General features: G+C 43.8%; 1 protein-coding gene across 3 annotated transcripts; it reads right to left on the reverse strand.

Moving 5' to 3' along the window:
- Positions 1 to 19: 19 nt before the first annotated feature.
- Positions 20 to 14,305, reverse strand: LOC115466447 (zinc finger protein 501-like). Of its 3 annotated transcripts, none has more exons than XM_030197667.1 (8): positions 14,249 to 14,305; positions 13,584 to 13,697; positions 11,647 to 11,776; positions 8,849 to 8,962; positions 8,313 to 8,402; positions 7,685 to 7,795; positions 6,174 to 6,272; positions 20 to 3,148 (listed from the first exon to the last, which is right to left on the reverse strand). In XM_030197667.1, the coding sequence occupies exons 2-8, from the start codon at positions 13,605 to 13,607 to the stop codon at positions 2,238 to 2,240; spliced, it is 1,479 nt and encodes a 492-aa protein (XP_030053527.1). In that variant the 5' UTR covers positions 13,608 to 13,697; positions 14,249 to 14,305; the 3' UTR covers positions 20 to 2,237. The 3 variants fall into 3 exon arrangements, with proteins under 3 accessions (XP_030053527.1, XP_030053526.1, XP_030053525.1); XM_030197666.1 differs by lacking the exon at positions 14,249 to 14,305 and adding an exon at positions 14,194 to 14,238; XM_030197665.1 differs by lacking the exon at positions 14,249 to 14,305 and adding an exon at positions 14,112 to 14,176.
- Positions 14,306 to 17,698: the final 3,393 nt, after the last annotated feature.

Here is a 17,698-nt window from a genome sequence, read left to right on the forward strand (position 1 = left end):
ACTAAAATATGATGTCATACACAATTTGAAAATAAAATTTAAGTAAATGCATTGGTCAATAACAATTTTGTCGGGGATAACTTATTATTTGATTAACCTTATATATGTGAGTAGCTTTTCAGAGTGTTCCTCCATTCATCAAATCAATGGGAAACAATGGTAATACTTGGAGGCTACTTATGAAGCTGTGTTAGCTATTAATATAAAAATTAACATGTTCCTACAGTTAGGGGGGGTCTTTTATTAAGGCACAGTAGGCCTAATGCACTAAAGAGCCCTACCATGGGACATGCCGATGCATCCCATAGTATTTTTTTTTTTGAGTAGCACACGCTAATCCTGTGCCTAAAATGTTTTTATTTTTTGGCATGGGAGACGTGTCTGGGGGTGGAGAGTAGGCATACCCACGCAAATCAGTTAGCTGGCATGCGATAAGGGCTCCTGGCAGTAACAGCCATGCAAAATCGTTTTGAGTGTGTAAAGGGCGCTTACATTTAAGGCTCACATTACAGAACGAGGGGATACTGGTACTAGATTGGTCCTTGAAAGGCTTGTGATGTTGAGTGGTCAAAATCAGAAGACAACAAGTGAAGAGGAAACAATGAAGAAAGAAGAAATACCAGTATGGCAAAGACAAAAGGCAAAGACACTATACCCCTGATGCAGGCAACTGCCGAAACATAACCACGTTGGGTTGTTATACAGTTATATATAAACCACTTCAGCAATAAAGTCCATACTGGTGTTTCATCTTTCTTTTTGACTTGTCTTCTCATTTTGACCACCTTGGATGATACTATCTTCTTGTTTTGTTCTGTGATGTTGACTGTCCAGACCAACTCTGGATCAATGGGGATTCCACAGCAACTATGGTGATGCTATCACACGTGGGAATATGAGGTGAAAAAAAAATAAAAAGTACAACCAATGTTTCCAAATCTCTTCAGTTTATTAAATATCCACAATGAAAAAGACCTCACAACTGGAGAAGTCAGGCCAACATGGCCGTGTTTCGGTGTAGATGCCTGCATCAGGAGTCCAATGTCCTCCATGTTAAAACTCAATGTACTGAAACAATTCCAGCGCACAAAAGGCTAATGTAATCTCTAATGCCAACAAACAGCAAAATGTTTTTGCCTTGAAAGGATATCCCACAAAGTCTCGAATTTGCTACAGCAAGATCAGCACAAGATGATGGCAATAACACTCACTGCCTACTGTAAGCGGGAATTGTTCTCCATGTTAAAACTTATAAACAACTAGAACAGTGGACTCCTGATGCAGGTATCCATGCCGAAACATGGCTGTGTTGAATCTGACTTCTCCAACTGTAAGTTCGGTTTATTAGATATCCACAATGAAAAAGAAGAGATTGGAATACATCGGTTGGACTTTTTTTTTTTAACCTCACTACACTGCTGTCACACACCCTACTGTTCCACAGAGATCTGTTCCCGGGGGAATAATTGTAAAGGGTTTTATTACGCAAAGTGTTTTTGTCTGTTTCAAATAGAAGACAGTTGCACCACACCATGAGAACTTCAGAGTCATCCCCATAGTGATGCAACTTAGGGATGGCAACAGTGCAGATTCATTTTTGCCCTTCCCATCACATTAGCCCCCATACTAGGCCAGAAAGAGAGAAAGTTCAGTTTGGAGCGATACCAGATCCCTTGGCGATAACCACAAAACCATGCAATGAAAGCGGGCCCCTGACCATGTCTTTTAGAGAATTCCACAAGAATTCCCTATGACAAAAGTCTGATGCAATTACTGGTATATCTTTTTAAAAAATCTCTATTCCTGTACGTAGTGTGTGGGCACAGCTAAAAACGAAGCAAAGAACACATCTAAGCAATGAACTAAGCATAAAAAAGAGACAAGAGACTCTGAAAGAAACATATCCTGATTCCTACAGACGCAAACCAAAAAAATGTAAACTATGTTTTCTTGCACAACTAAGTAAACATGCTTGCTGTTCAAGTCTAGGGGGAGTGGAGAACTAGAATTTATTTTACATTACCCTTGATTTGCAGTAGTCAGTTAGGTAATTCAATTATTGAGACCACTGAGAAAATGGAGAATGAGATATGACCAAGATGATTTGCAGCCTTCCAACTCTGTCATTCTTAGAATACATTTTATTTTAATGGATGGGTATCCTCTTTCTTTGTACCTTCCGTCCCCTACTCCCCAACAAAAGGGACACCTTAAAGTTTGTGGATCCACGGCTTTGCCTATGGAGGGTAGGCTTGATAAAGATCATCTGTCTTTGACCTCCTAGCATGAATTTTTAGGTGCCGGACCAGGCCGGACTTAAGCGTGAACTTCTTCTCACACTGTGCACACTCATGCTCCCGTTCAGCCAAGTGGATCTTCTGGTGACGCACCAGAGCCGACTTCAGGTTAAAGTTCTTTTCGCATTCCAGACACTGGAAGGGTCTCTCCCCGGAGTGGGTCTTCTGGTGGCGCGCCAGGTCTGAATTCTGAAGGAAATTCTTGTCACACTGGGGGCACTGGAACTCCTTCTCACCCCGGTGGCCCCGCTGGTGGATCTTGAGGCACTGGAGGTTGTTGAAGCGCTTTTCACACTCACTGCAGTGGTAGGGCTTCTCGCCCGTATGGATACGTTGGTGGCGCACCAGGTCTGAGGTTTTGCGATAGCACTGTTGACACTGATTGCACTTATAGGGCCTCTCACCGGTGTGCAGTCGTTCATGGGTAATTAAGTGTGACTTCATGGTGAAGCGCTTCTCACACACCTCACAGACGTATGGCCGCTCCCCTGTGTGCAGCCGCTGGTGTGTAACTAGGTGAGAATTCATAATGAAGCTCTTCTCACAAACGTTGCACATGTAAGGTCGCTCGCCCGTGTGAATGCGCTGGTGCTGGACCAAATTAGAGCTGTGGCTGAAGCCCTTCCCGCACTCTGAACACTTGTAAGGTCTCTCCCCAGTGTGAGTCCGCCGATGGACAGTCAAGGAGTGGAAACTCTTGAAGCTCTTGTCACACTCGGTACACTTGAAGGTCTTCCCCTGACCTGGGAAGACGCTCCGGCGCTGGGTCAGCTGTGATGAGGTCACACTCTGCATGGCAGTCCGGCTGAGCTTGTCTGTTGGGGGTTTGGCAAGCTTCACCTCCTCCTCCGCTGCTCAATATGGAAAAAGAGATCAAAATGAGAGTTAGTGTATCTGGCACAATCACAATTGGGATAAAGATCAAAGCTAATCTTGGGGAAAGGTTCAAAAACAGCAGCCTTTATACCATTAATGCTTGCTATGCTCTGTCTGCACTTCCAGCAAAGTCCTCCCAAGCTATTTCACCTTATTAGTGAATTTTATCTCACTTGATTATCCTTGAAATGTAGATGTGCAGTCTGAACAAGTATTTCAAAACATGTCGATTTATGACAAATGTAAACGTCAACACTCTAAAGATGATACAAACTGAAAACTCGTACAATGTCATGCCTGCATTTGGGCCTGAACTCATGGGCAGACCCTGCCCCCTCTTCCCTTCAATTTGGACTCCATTTCTCTCTACATCAGGGGTTTTCAATGTAGTCCTCGGGACACACCTAGCTAGACAGGTTTTCAGGATACCCACAATGAATATGTATAAGATAGATCTACATACAATGGTGGTACTGCATGCAAATTTATCTCATACATATTCATTGTGGATATCCTGGAAACCTGACTGGCTGGGTCCTGAGGACTGGGTTAAGAACCCCTGCACTACATTGATCCCCAGTACTGGGTTCTTCCCTAACACCCCTTCACCACCCTTCCCCCTCCCCCCACAGCAAATGACTGCCATCCCACTATCCCAGGTAGCTGAAGGATGTAGCTTTGAAGTGCTGTCCTCTTCCTCCCCCTGGTGGTAGAAAGAAAGGAAGAGCAAGTGTCACGAAGGTGTTAGTGAGTAATGGAGAACCTGAGAGAGAGACGATGGTTGGGGAAGATGTTTGTGGGAGGTGTGTGGAAGGGATTATCTCATTCTACGGTTCCCTAATTACAAAAATATCAAATACAAATCCACTCAAACTCGAGATTTCTCTCATTTAGGCACTAAATGGTGGAATTCTATCCCAAGGGAAATAAGACAATTCAATAACTATCTGACCTTTCACAAATTCTTAAAGGCTTTTCTTTTCAATAACTTCCTTCACTAGATATTGAAATTGGTTATAGCCAAAATCTTTCTCCTTGCCGATACTTCTTCAAGAATGTTCTTTTAACTCTTACGGTTCTCATAACATGTATTATACATTAATACTGTTTATTACTTATATAAGCCACATAGAGCTGAATAATTGTATTCGGATAATGTGGGATACAAGTATCAAGAAAAATAAAAAATAATGAAGAGAGACAGAGGGTTAGAGGGAACTGGAAGAGAGGGAGAGCGAACAGGAGGGTGGTAGATAGATGAGGGCTGGCAATACCTACAGGCTGAATTCCCATGATTACATATTCAAGGGAGCTGTGCTTAATGGTCCAAGCTGGTTAAAGGCGGAATATATTCGCTTCGATCTTCTCGTTCATACTTAAACCTCCATTACCCTGCGTGTTCTGGTCTCAAGTATAAAACCACACATGCTTCCACCTTTTCCTATATCAGCACTCATTTGTGGAATGCATTACCTAAATCTGTAAAAACGGTTCAAGATCATCTGACTTTCAGGAAGTCTCTCAAGACCTACTTATTTGGGCAAGCTTACCCTAAAGATCCCGTCCTGCCTCTGTGATTCCTGGACTCCAACTCCTCTGAAGACCTTGTGGACGTAACTACTTTCTCTTAACCCTGTATCACTTTCCATGTATTGTAATTTCCTGTTTGTTAACTAAACGTTGTAAGCCACATTGAGCCTGCCAGTGGTGGGAAATTGTGGGGTATAAATGATGTAAATAAATATAAATGATCTAATGTAATACAAAACACTAGGCAAACAGCGCCTAAGTGTGTCCTTGTACAGTTGGGTGATTGGAGGCATAAGGAAATAAAGTGGAATGTCCCAGGATCTCGGGGTGCTTTTAGAGATCAGCACTAAGGCACAGCAAGGGAAAATGATTCATCACAGGGCCGCACACTCCCAGAGTGTCAGGGACAAAGTTCCATCTAATTGTTTTCCAAGGGTTGGTCACAAATTTTGCAAGTGAGCTTCCTGGGTTGGGGAGACAAGATAAGGCCATTTGTATCGTGGTACCACCATTTATCACTTTCACTAGCCCGCCACCGGGGACCCAAGGTCTGGAGAGCTGGAGATAAGTCACTTTTATCTGTGCTGCACTACTGATCTCAATATTGCCAAAAGAGTTAGGGAAGAGCCGGGGATTAGAGCAGATTCTCAGGTGAAAGAGGTGAGACAATATTCAAAAGGGTTTAAGCAGGCAGGAGAAGCTCCTGCCCAATTAAACTTTGTTGAGATGGCTATCTGGCAAGTGGATAGTACTACTGAATATTGCTTGTGACCAACCAACCACTGTCCAGTTAGTGCCGGGGTGGCCTAGGTGCGAAGTCAGAATTTAACCAGTTAGTGGTGATATTCAGTCTGCTGAACAGCTAGTCAGCTTGACAGTAAAAAAGCTGTCAATTTTATCCGCTGAGTTAACCGTGCACAGGTCTGAATACTGGCCAGCACCCAGTTAACTTCTGGATGACCACATACAGCTAGATATTCAATGCCGAAGCCCAGACAAGGCTCGGCACTGAATATCCAGATTTAACTCAGCCTCACTGTAAGCGGCTTAAAAACTGCTGACTGCCACGGGGTGAATATGGAATCAAACATCTATAAAGATTTCACATATAGAAAGGTGCAAGGCTGCCAAGAGACAAAGACTGGCCTGGGGCAAACAACTTCAGGGTCCCACCACCGCTTCTGCCCCCCCACTCTGCAGAATGCTCGAGAGGGACTGCTGTACAGGCCACGGATCCTTCTTCCTGCTACGTCCCACCTCCTATGAAGTAACTTCCTATTTCCACATAGGCAAGATGTGGCAGGAAGAAGGACCCAGCAGAGCAGTCTCTCTCAAATGCCAGTGTCAGGTCCTCCTTGCCCTCCCCCTCTTAGCGTCCCTGGAAATGTGACATCACTCCATGATCACCAAGGCCACTAAAAGGTTACAACAGGATTCCCCTCCTTTGCTATCCCCGCGCCCTGCACTCACCTATCTGAGGTTTTAACGGTTTCTCCTTCTCCGATACCTGGCATTTGCCGTAAGAGGGTTCTTCCTCTTCCTCCTTCACCTTTATCAGCATGGTGGTGTCTACGGTTTGAAAAGCAAATCGACACTGAATACAGATGCAACCTGTTCTGTCCCTCTACATGAGGGGGATGGGGGGAGGGAGGCATAGAAGATCTGTAGGGCAATGGGAACCAAGTGAAGAAAGAATTCACGCTAAGACAAAATCTGAACACCTAGGAGGCATTTTGATAACTTGGTGCTTCAATTAGGAGCTACAATGGAGCTTAGAATTTGCCAAAAGAAAATTAAGTGGCAGACCTCATCCTGCTTTATCAGAGCACCTGAAATTTTCAGAAGTCCCAGCAACATGTTGAATTTTGTACAAACACACTCCAGATTTATGGCTTAATTTCCAAGTTTATGTTACGTGCAGCCATGAAAAAGTCACAGCTTATAAGTACATAAGTATTGCCATACTGGGAAAGACCAAAGGCACATCAAGCCCAGCATCTTGTTTCCAACAGTGGCCAATCCAGGTCACAAATACCTGGCAAGATCCCAAAAAAGTACAAAATATTTTATTCTGCTTATCCCAGAAATAGTGGATTTTCCCCAAGGGTCTAAGGACTTTTCCTTTAGGAAGCCGTCCAAACTTTTTTTAAACTCCGTTAAGCTAACCGCCTTTACCACATTCTCTGACAACGAATTGCAGAGTTTAATTACACGTTGAGTGAAGAAAAATGTTCTCCTATTCGTTTTAAATTTACTACATTGCAGCTTCATCGCATGCCCCCTAGTCCTAGTATTTTTGGAAAGCGTAAACAGATGCTTCACATCTACCCGTTCAACTCCACTCATTATTTTATAGACCTCTATCATATCTCCCCTCAGCTGCCTTTTCTCCAAGCTGAAGAGCCTTAGCCGCTTTAGCCTTTCCTCATAGGGAAGTTGTCCCATCCCCTTTATCATTTTTGTCGCCCTTCTCTGCACCTTTTCTAATTCCACTATATCTTTTTTGAGATTCCTGATTGTACCATTAGACCTCCTGCCCACCAGAACTAGACCCTAGACATGAAATACATGTTTCTCAGTCTGAGAAAAGTTATTTGCTTGTCTTGGCCACTGCAGAGCATAATTGGCTGAGGAAGATGCAACTGAGTTTATCTCCCTTCATATAACCAATGCTTGCTTCAGGTGATCCTCAGAGACTACCAGTAAAAAAAACAACAAAAAACTGAATGCTGACACGTTCTTCCTGCTGACCAGATAAGCAAGGGAAGCAGAAACAAACAGAGGAAGGAAAAACACAGAGACAGGCTGGCAGAGACACAGGTAGGAGAGGAGAGAGAGAAAGGAGAGAAAATACAGCCTGATATTTCCTGGCCAAGCTGACTCTGCATGATCCAGGAAAAAACTTGCCAGGATATTCACAACAGGGGAGGAAAAACAGCCTACCATCTGCGCACCATCAGTAAGTTAGTACAAGTTCTTACCTGTGAGGAAATCACTATCATCCTCTTCATTAGAATCATCCCTGTAACTCCTGTAGGGTTCATCCACCTGCTTTATCCACAACGACATGCTGGCGTCGAAGAACCGGTCACCTAGCATGAGAAGCACACAACTTAGCTTTTGCCGAAGGCATGGAAGAGACACAGTAACAACTCGCTCATAAGTCTTGCCAGGAAACAGTACTTTCACAAGTGTGCTGCGCCTTAGGAGACATCCTCTCCATCATTACCACCATGACACATATGTATAGACTGCTCTGGCATGAAGACCACTCACCACGTGACTTTCACTAAGTTGTTTAATCTTCAGGGTTCCCCCAAGTGCACCATGTCCCAGAAAACATCCTCTCCATCATTACCAACATGACGTATATATACAGACTGCTCTGACATGAAATCCACTCACATGTGACCTTCAGCAAGCCATTTAATCTTCAGGGTTTTAAGTTCAATGTAGCAGCGTTACAGAAATAGCACTGCTTTCCGAAGGAATGTTTAAGGTTCTCCTATCAGTTTAATGAGTGTGCCCTCCCAACCCAACAATCCTCCTATTCTCTCTCCCCCCCCCCCCCCCCAATTCCTCCTGCTCATACCACAACCATAAGCTCACTTGTGGGGGAACTGTTTTTGAGAGCCTGGAGTTGCTCGTCCTCTTCTTTCTTGATTCGCAACAGGATGTCAGGCTGAACAGTGGGAGAACCTGCGAGGAGAGGAAAGGCCCCAGTTCAGGAAACGACATCCGCGGTCTGTGCTTTTCCCCCGTCTCTCCCCCAACCCAATCATTCCTGTGTCCTGCAAAGCAGCGAGACCACTCGCGGAGGGGGGGGGAGGGGACAATAGTGCCTCACCTCCAGACAGTCGGTGACATGTAAAGCAGAGGCATTATGGGAAGGAAAATTGGGCCGCGTCAATGCGCCTTGACATTACCTGCTCCAAAAACAAAAATAGAGGAGGGGAATGTGAAATTGTAATACACTAGCTATACAAGGGTATCAGTACTGCACAAAAGGGGGGAAGCGTATCAGGATGGCTCACTGATAACAGCCAGACTAGAAGCAGACAGCTATGATTGATACCTACATAACAGCAATCTCCCAGCTATATGAATCTACTTCCACCTCCAGCTTGAACACAAACTTTGCTTACCAGCAGCACGGCTGTTGGTGCCTTCCCTTATTTTTGAGGCTCCAGGATCCTTGAAAAATGGCTCTTCCTCTTGTTTAATCCGGAATAAAACATTTGTGTTCACAATCCCATAGCCTGTTGAAACAGAATGAGCCCTTGATGTCACATAGTTTGGGACAGTGCAAGTTGACAAACTAAAGAGTAGCAAGTCACCTGGTATGGATGGTACTGAAAGAACTCAAAAATGAAATGGCAGATCTTCTATTAGTAATTTGAACCGTATTGTTAAAATCATCTGCAGTAACTGAAGATTGGAGGGTGACCAACTCATAGGAGCCAACTTTTCAAAATTATTGGGGGTGCTAAGCCCAATGGAAATAACCCCTCCATGGACACATACAAGGAATTTTCTCAATATTGGGGGTGCTCAAGCACCCACAAAGCCGGCTCCTATGGACCAACTAACAACTATTTTTAAAAAGGGTGATGCAGGCAATTACAAAGCGGTGAGCCTAACATCACTGCTGAGCAAAACAGTAGAACTATTATAAAAAAGAAAATTACTGAATGTGTACACAGATGTCATTTAATGAGGAAAATCCAACATGAATTTTGTCAAGAGAAACCTTGCCTCAGTCTGCTACGTTTTACAGATGATGTAGTATATCAGCAAAGTCTCTCATGAAAGACTCCTGAAAAAATTAAAAAGCAGTGGGATGGAAGACAATGGCCAATTATTGACTGGGAGCTGATTAAAACACAGAAAAAAAAGAAAGTATAGCTAAATGGGCACATTTCTCAATGGAAGAAGGGGAATAGTACGGTTTATTTAAAGTTTAATATACTGCTCTTAATACTTGATATAACAAAAACAAATTAAATTATTAAAAACAGGCAGAAAGGAACAACAAAATTGAAAACGCATGAAAGTAACCAAGTCAAAAGGGAACACATACCATGATTTACGTTAATGTCTATGAGGTCAACATTCAGACTGTGAGAGTTAAGACTGGATAAGTCCCGCAGTCGACGCTAAAACCAGAAATGTAATGCTGGGCTGTTTCTGGTGACCGGCATTGAATATCTGGTTTATTTTTGGCTGGTTTAAAGATAACTGGCTAAGTTGATAATCACACTTAGCTGGTTATCTTTAAACTGGTTTTCATGCGGCTATCTGCTAGCCACTAACCGCGGATATTCAGCAGGGGGACAGCCGGTTATCCCCCACTCAATATTAGCAGACAGCAGATATTGGGGGGGGGGGGGGGGGGGTTGTCTATTGCAAGCAGACCCTGGAGTCCTGCCTTGGAGAAGTGTGTAAACAGGTAGTACTTAAGTTTGGTTTTAAACTTAACGAAATACTGATTCTTCTCTTAATTCATGAGGAAAAGAGGGACAAAGAAAGTTAGAATGAGGAGTGCAAGCAGGGCAGGGGAGGGAGAGCAGTTCATTAAAAGAATGGAGATGTCAAGATGGCTTATAGTAAGTTCCACAAGGATCTGTACTGGGACCAGTGCTTTTTAACATATTTATAAATGATTACAAGTGAAGTGGTCAAATTTACAGATGACACAGCATTATCCAAAGTTGTTAAATCGCTTGTGAAAAATGACAGGACCAGCACCAAATGGCAGATGAAATATGCTAGTTCCCACATTGGCTAAAAATATTCCTAACTCTACCTTTAAAAAATACCTGATTCATTCAGAACCCAGTGCTGGCATTGGCAGGAGCAACTGGAGTTGAATGGGAGGGGATTTTCAAAGTATACACGTGGCTATAACAGTCTACGAGTTGTACCATGGCTCTCCCTTTTAAATATGCTTTGGGATTAAGATGCTTTCTATGTGGCTGTCTTTTCCTCTTGAAAATAACATGCATAGGTTTTAAAATGCAGAACTAAGCATGCTCTTTCCCTTCTTGAACAACACAGGCCTCCGGAAATGCTTGCTCAAACTGTGGCCAGAGGTGTGAGGGTGTAAGCACTGTCGACCCCACTTACAAATTGCTGCAAGTTGAGTGGCAGACTTCACCCTGTCGAGCAGAGGCCCTGAGATTTTCAGGAAGAAAGCCCCAGCACACCAGATTTACAGCTTAATTTCAAAGTTCATCTTCCATGCAGGCATGAAAAAGTCACTCGCAACTTCTTCCCTGACCGCACCATTAGCCCTCCTGCCCGCCAAAGCTAGGCCCTGAATGTGAAACACACGTTTCTCATTCTGAGAAAAGTTATTTACTCGTCTTGGCCACTGCAGAGCACAGTTAGCTGAGGAAGATGCAACTTGAGTTTATTTCCCTTCACAGTACCCCAGATATAAGCCTGAAATTCACTGACCTGGTTTTAGGTGTTTTAAACTAATTTGTTAGCACTAGAAGCCATGCTAATGAGCTAACTTCTTTCCCCTAATCAGTCTCCATTTAATCTGTTTAATTTTGTCATGGGGGGTATTTGAACCACCATGATTTAACGGCTATCTCCCCAAGTTAGGCAGGTAAATGATCTGAAATGGATCCCTCTGCCTTTGATTTGGGCCATTCCCCACCTGATTTAAAATAATAAATAACAAATCCCTGGCTGGCTAGAATTCTGCAGAATATGGTACACTGACTATTCCAGAAAGCTTAGCAGTAAAACTGGAAGACGGGGGAGAGAGCAAAGAGATGGTGGTGGTGAACAGATAAGCAAAAAGTGAGAAGGTTGTGGTACCCACTCAGGGGCAGGAGAAAGAAGAGGAACAAGGTGACCTGGACTGGGGCTTCCCTGCCTGGAGACTGTGCAGACTCCCAGTGTAAAAGTGGAGGGGGAATGTGATTCTCACCCAGCGAGACAAGGGCCCCATGGATCTCCCTCATGGCATTTGTGTACACCTCCTTCCGCCAGTCCTCCAATGCCTCCCAATCGTCCTCAGAGAAGTAAGCTGCCACATCATGGAAGGTCACTGGAGGGACCTGCAAGGGGAACCATGAATTACATTTAGATAAACAGGGCATCTGAACCCTTTTTATCAAAATAAAGGTTCACTGTGCTTTATTTCTTTCAAAAAATGTCCCAGATCTTCTCATAAATGTATTTTTCTGATTTTCAAATAGCAAAATCACAGATCACTTGTGACAAAATAGGTAAAATGTACACATAACAGAAAAACAAAGAAGAAAAATAACCAATCTTGTCTGTCCACAATCATAGAGGTAATACGGGCCAAGAGCTAGAAAAGAAATGAAAGGAAATATTCAGAAAATTAAATAGATATCTTCCTCCAGTCCAAATTCCATATACAACCTCACAACACATTCCTGTTATACTCATGTCTAAACCTGTAACTGTTCCTTAGAAATGAATGTATACACTCAAATATAAACCAACAGTCCTCCCCCCAATTCAAATATAAACCGGGTTTATATTCAAGTGTACAGTAACTTCCCTACCCCCATGACCATCATTTCTTTCTCCCTCCCCAACCCCTCTACCTGCGGTTACCTGTATCTCTTTGTCCGCACCCCCTTCTCTGCAGTTGCTGGCATTTCTTCTCCCACCCCCACTGCAGTTCCTACCTCAGGCTGACGCTGACAAAGAAAGCCGTGCGCTGGGTTGGTGCTGATGCTCAAGGCCTGCCAGCTCCTGCCCTCTCCGAGACTCAGGACTGCGCACGGGTGGCCACACTTTGCATTAAAATGTGTGGTAACAAGGCCATTAAGTATTCCGGGCAATGCATAAAAGGAAACGGTGGCTTTTGCTGCATGGACAACGTGAGAAATTTTTCACCATGTCCGGGGCGGTGGAGAAGGGTTCTAGAAGAAGACTTGATGCTAGTTTTTAAGATTTAACTGCCAGTTTTGTCATCTTCTGCAACCAGAACGAAGTACCTGCAAGTTTAAAAGACTGAGGGGAGGTAACAGAGCTTGTGGACATGTCGGGAACATAAACGAAAGTGTCAACACACATCAGCACCTGTTCTGCGCATAAATATCAGCCTTGCAAAATTTTTATTTATAAGAAAGTTTTGCCAGGCTAATATTATATTAATGTGTTGAAGAACAAGCGCTGATGTGTACTGAAACAGTCATTTTTTTTCATTTTTGTTCCAATATGCACTTACCACAAAACCTTTGTGGGCATGCATCTGGCAGGCTTCCCTCCCCACGATATGAATGCATAAATTTTGCTGCCTGTCACAGTATTAAGCTCACGGCAAAAGTGGATATCCACGTGCAGCTCTACCCATGACTTTGTACGTTGGCTTCTGTGCTGTAACCTCTCTATACAGCTTGTAGGCAGAAGGATAGTGAAGACAAAATCTTTATTATAAAGTATATGGTCTCCCTCCCCTTTCTTTTCTGCATTATCACAATTTGGTTACTAGGCTGCTAACTGTAAACTAAGGTGGGGAAAAGACAACAGATGACAAAAGAAATGCACCATGAAAGTCACAGAAAACAGCTCCATTCAAACCGCCTTGACCCTCTCCCCATCAGATCAAAGATACACACAGAGACAACACAGATGTACATACACACACATGCAGAAGAACTGGAAAGAATTCCATGTACCATGCTCTGCATGTTTTCCTCACTTGGTCATGTAAATGGAAACCCAGTCACAAAAGCTATCCAATCAAGAATGTTATCACATAAATGGGAATCCCTGGGAGATGTCATTTGCATCCATTCCTTGCTGTGCCTAATACAGCAGTTCAAACATTGTTTTAAGTGAGCCTTACATTACTAAACAAAGTGACAAAATGTCATAACGGCTCACCCTGGCCAAAACCTTCTTAGACATGGTCCCTTGCGTTTTCTCTTCCACAGCTGAAGGCGGTTGAGGACACGCTGGGTGAAGAGGGGTCACACCGCTGTCATCGTCTGTTGTGGCCTAGAGAAGCATGCAAAATCCCAATAAATAAAATAAGCCTTTTAAAAATTTTCATTGAGCAATGCATCTTTCCCATTTCCTGGAATGCCTTTCTGTATTCTCAACCCCTGCCTCTTTCCAGCCTCCCCCTGTGCTCTCTGTAGTTTGTAGGAATCTGATCAATTCCACCTCTTCTGGGGGTGGATGTCAACCAACTCAAGATGCACATGTCAGTGCTCACTTGAACCCTTTCCTTATTTTGGGGCTGGGGATCCGGTCTGAAATCTGGGACAGCTTTGCAGTATCTAGATACAACATAAAAGTACTTCCACTCCCTCTGTGCATTTCAGGTCTGAGACTGTAAAATTAACCCCCCCCCCCCGAACATCCTATCTGCTGAATATAACGTAAGGTGTCTTTAGGAAGCTGTACAACCTAGAGAACTGAAATTTGGGATTAACACCAGCCACTCTTCTATACCCAGCATGCTCAAAAACAACAGCTGATTTCTCACTACCTTTTTTTCTCTGTCCCAACATGCTCAAAAGAAACAGACCCCGCCCCCTTCCTACCCAATCCAATCCATTAGAAACCTGCTATGTAGGGGTGGTGCCTGACCTCAGAATTTTTGCCTCCATGGCATGCAGGGAGTTGTAGTTCAGTTTGATTTTTTTGCCTGACCCCATAAGCAAAATGAAACTACAACTCCTTGCATTCCATGGAGGCAAATCCTGGGGTCATGCTCAGGCACCACCCCTACATAGTAGCTTCCAAACTGGAGGGGGGAAGCTTATGTAGTTCAGATTGTTTTCATTGGCTCTCTTTCCCCAAGTAAATCAGAACTACAATTCCCAACATGACAGTGATCTCTCTCTCTCGCTCCCTCTCTCTCCCTCTCTCTCTGAGCATGCTCAGTAGAAGCAGACAGCCCTCAATCTAACCTCCTTGCTTGCAACCCTCCATCCACCTGACCCCAGAATCAAAACCGGATTTGACTCCATTGCATGCAGGGAGTTGTAGTTTACTGGGATAGGGGAGGGGGTGGAGGGTTGCAAGCAATATAATACTAATAAGTCCCAACTACCCCAGGTCACCCTAAAAGCGCACATCCGGTCTAGGATTCGTCTCCCGCCCTCCGGAAAAGACGTCACCGATGCTCTGCCTTTCGCGCAGGCGCGGTGGCACTCAAGATGGCTGCCTAGGTGGCGTTTTGTTGATTCCCTGAGCTCTGAGTGTTGGGCAGAGCCGCTGCCTGGTCCCTGGGTTTCCTTCTCCACTATTGTCCCGGGGTAGGATCAGCTGCTGATTGTCTTCTGGCGCTTTCGAGAGTCCCTGAAAGCAGGGGGAGGGGGATTGACAGCTGAAGGGAGAGCAGAAGGGTCCTACAAACCCCCCTTTCTTTTCCACAAGGCAAGAATTGTATGTACCCCCTACCCTGGAGAAGAGAGAAAGGGAGCGCTGGGGGGACAGGTAAAGATCAGTTTCCTTCCTCAACTCCCCCCTCCCCAGTGGTTTGTGATATTGTTATTTCTTTCTCTGATGCTGTCCCCCCTTCCCCTCTCAGATTCAAGCTTAGAAATAATTCAGGAAGTTCTATTAAACTCTCCCCCAACCCCTCAAGTGATTTCTGGCACTGTTATTTTCTGGATGCTGCCTATCCTTTCACAATCAAACTTAGAAATAATTCAGGAGGAAGGCCTATTCCCACTCCTCTGTCTCCGCACCACCCCATCCACAGCTGATGATCCTCTTAAAACAAGGGTCCCCAAACTTGATCTAGTTTTGAAGGTTTCCACAATGAATATGCATGAGATCTAACTGCATAGGTGGAACCAGTATGTACAAATATATTGCATGCACACATGTTGTGGAAACCCTGAACATCTGACTGGGTTGTGGTCTTGAGGACCAAGTTTGGGGATCCCTGCTCCGGGATTTTCTTTTAACAAGAAACCTGTTTTCTTTGTGAGGGTTGAAAATTTAAATGGTGCTACAAATTCAGGGTGGGGGGAGGAAGACTATCCCAGCAGAAGGCAGGAGAACTGTGTCCCCCTGGGCTTTTACGTTATGAAAGGTTGGAGAGATCTAAAGTTTTACAGAGTGTTTTTTTATGCTGTTGGCAGATATGGAATTTCAACATAACTTGTAATGTGTCAGTGAGAGTATATAGTGCTGCCCTCTCTGACTAAACAAAGCCTTTGATGATGCAGGAGCTCACAGAGTTGAGGGGCTTACAAGGCTACCCAGAACTATTGTTAGATACAAGGGGATGCCAAAGTTGATCAGTTGTCTATCTACTGTGGAACTTTTGGTGGGTTTGGAGTCCCCTGTGGTATGGGAGTCCAGGGCAGCTGCCCTGTTAGTCTCCGGGCTGGTATTAGGGGGAATGCAATTGTTAATATGTGGCCTGGCTTCAGACCTACCACTGGAATAGTGGTGGGCTAAGCTACACAGGCTAGAGCAACTGGAAAAGTACTGACTAGGCCAAATAACAAGCTAATGATATATTTGAGAATCTGCAGAAAGCAGGTCAGAACAATGGGTCTTAACACAACCAGGTACAACTTTCTAATTGAATATAGCACCTATAATGAAATAATAATAATAATGGGTAAAAGGAATAAAATGAGGTTTTTAAAGTGGGACTTATTTTCCATCAGATGGCACAGAGATCATAAGATGTTATGAAAGGTATTACAAGAGGAAGATGTGAAACTGATAAAGATATTTTAGTAAACGAGAAAAACAAAATGTTCGAAAAACATGTTGACATCTACGGAAGTGTGGAAACTCTAGAAATAGATAGAACGGAAGAGAGTTGGGTACAGATGTACATCTGGCCGGATACGAAAGTATGATCTCAGAAATTGAGAAATATTAGAAAAAAAATGTACCTCACAATAGACTTGTATTGGGACTTGGGGCTATAAAAGGGATAAGATTTTGAGAGAAAGTTGGAGTCCTCCCCAACGCTTCTTCTCGGACGGCAGGGCCCTGTGCTGTTGAACCCAGAATCTGTTTGATGTCTGTACTTTGAAAAACTTGGTAAGAATAAAGCTTTCTCTCTGAAATCTATCTCTGTCTTTATTTTCAAGTATTCTTCATCTTTCATTGATACTACAAACTAAGCCACACACATAACTAACACTCTATGTCTATATAAATTACTGTGGCATTTTAATAGAATACATGCAACTACATAGATGACCAAGGATTCACTTAGATCCTGATAGACAGAAGGCCATGGTCATGGACATTATCCTAGACTTATGCCTTCTGGTATCTACACAACACAGATATCACTGGGATGGAATATCAAAAGGATTTAGGCAGGCAATTTAATACATAGTGGAAGCGCAGACCCTTTGTCCCTGAAGAACGGTATTCCTGGGGCGCAATGAGGGCCTTTAAAATTTACACAATCTTGCACAGCCCTGGTGAAATAGTAATACAAGATGATTGTAAACATACTGGGTAGAGTTGCCAAGTACGTGTGATTCAGGGGGTAGGAGAGGGTGCAGAATAGGTTTGTACTACATGTTGGGCTCATAGCTTTTGTTATAGGTTTGTGGTGGTGTTGCAAGGTGCTTTTAAGGCTTTGGCAAATGTGGAGGAATGTAGAATGTTTGATTATCAGATGCTTGCCTGGTTTGGGAGAGATACAGGAGGCAAGGACACTTCAAATAATGTTGGATGCATGCAGGGTGATGTTTACAGTCTGGGGATATAGCAAAGTGCTTGTACAGGTCTAGTTGGGGGTTCACATGATGTGTGCATGTTTCTGGATGGTTGGTAGGGTAACTTGTGGGATGCAGGATTCTTGGACAAGGGGTTTCTGTAGGGATACTTCCTAGGGGTGAGAATGCAGAGTGCTTGCATGATTAGGGATGGGATTCATTGGATGCTTGTGTAGCTCATTGGCAGGAGTCTGGTTTGCTGGATGAAAACTGATTCAGTTTGAGGTGGCAGTTCAAGATGCTGGCATGAATGGAGTTGGGGAGTGGATTCTTGCACGGCTGAAG

This window comes from Microcaecilia unicolor, chromosome 3 (genome assembly GCF_901765095.1).
Source record: "Microcaecilia unicolor chromosome 3, aMicUni1.1, whole genome shotgun sequence".
Lineage (NCBI taxonomy): Eukaryota > Metazoa > Chordata > Amphibia > Gymnophiona > Siphonopidae > Microcaecilia > Microcaecilia unicolor.

Coding starts and splice junctions, on each gene's coding strand:
- LOC115466447 (XM_030197667.1), bottom strand. CDS start 13,607: ATGTCTAAGAAGGTTTTGGCCAGG. Junction 8,963..11,646: donor TGGGGCCCTTGTCTCGCTGG/GTGAGAATCACA, acceptor CTGTTTCAACAG/GCTATGGGATTGTGAACACA. Junction 3,149..6,173: donor ACCGTTAAAACCTCAGATAG/GTGAGTGCAGGG, acceptor CATATTGAGCAG/CGGAGGAGGAGGTGAAGCTT.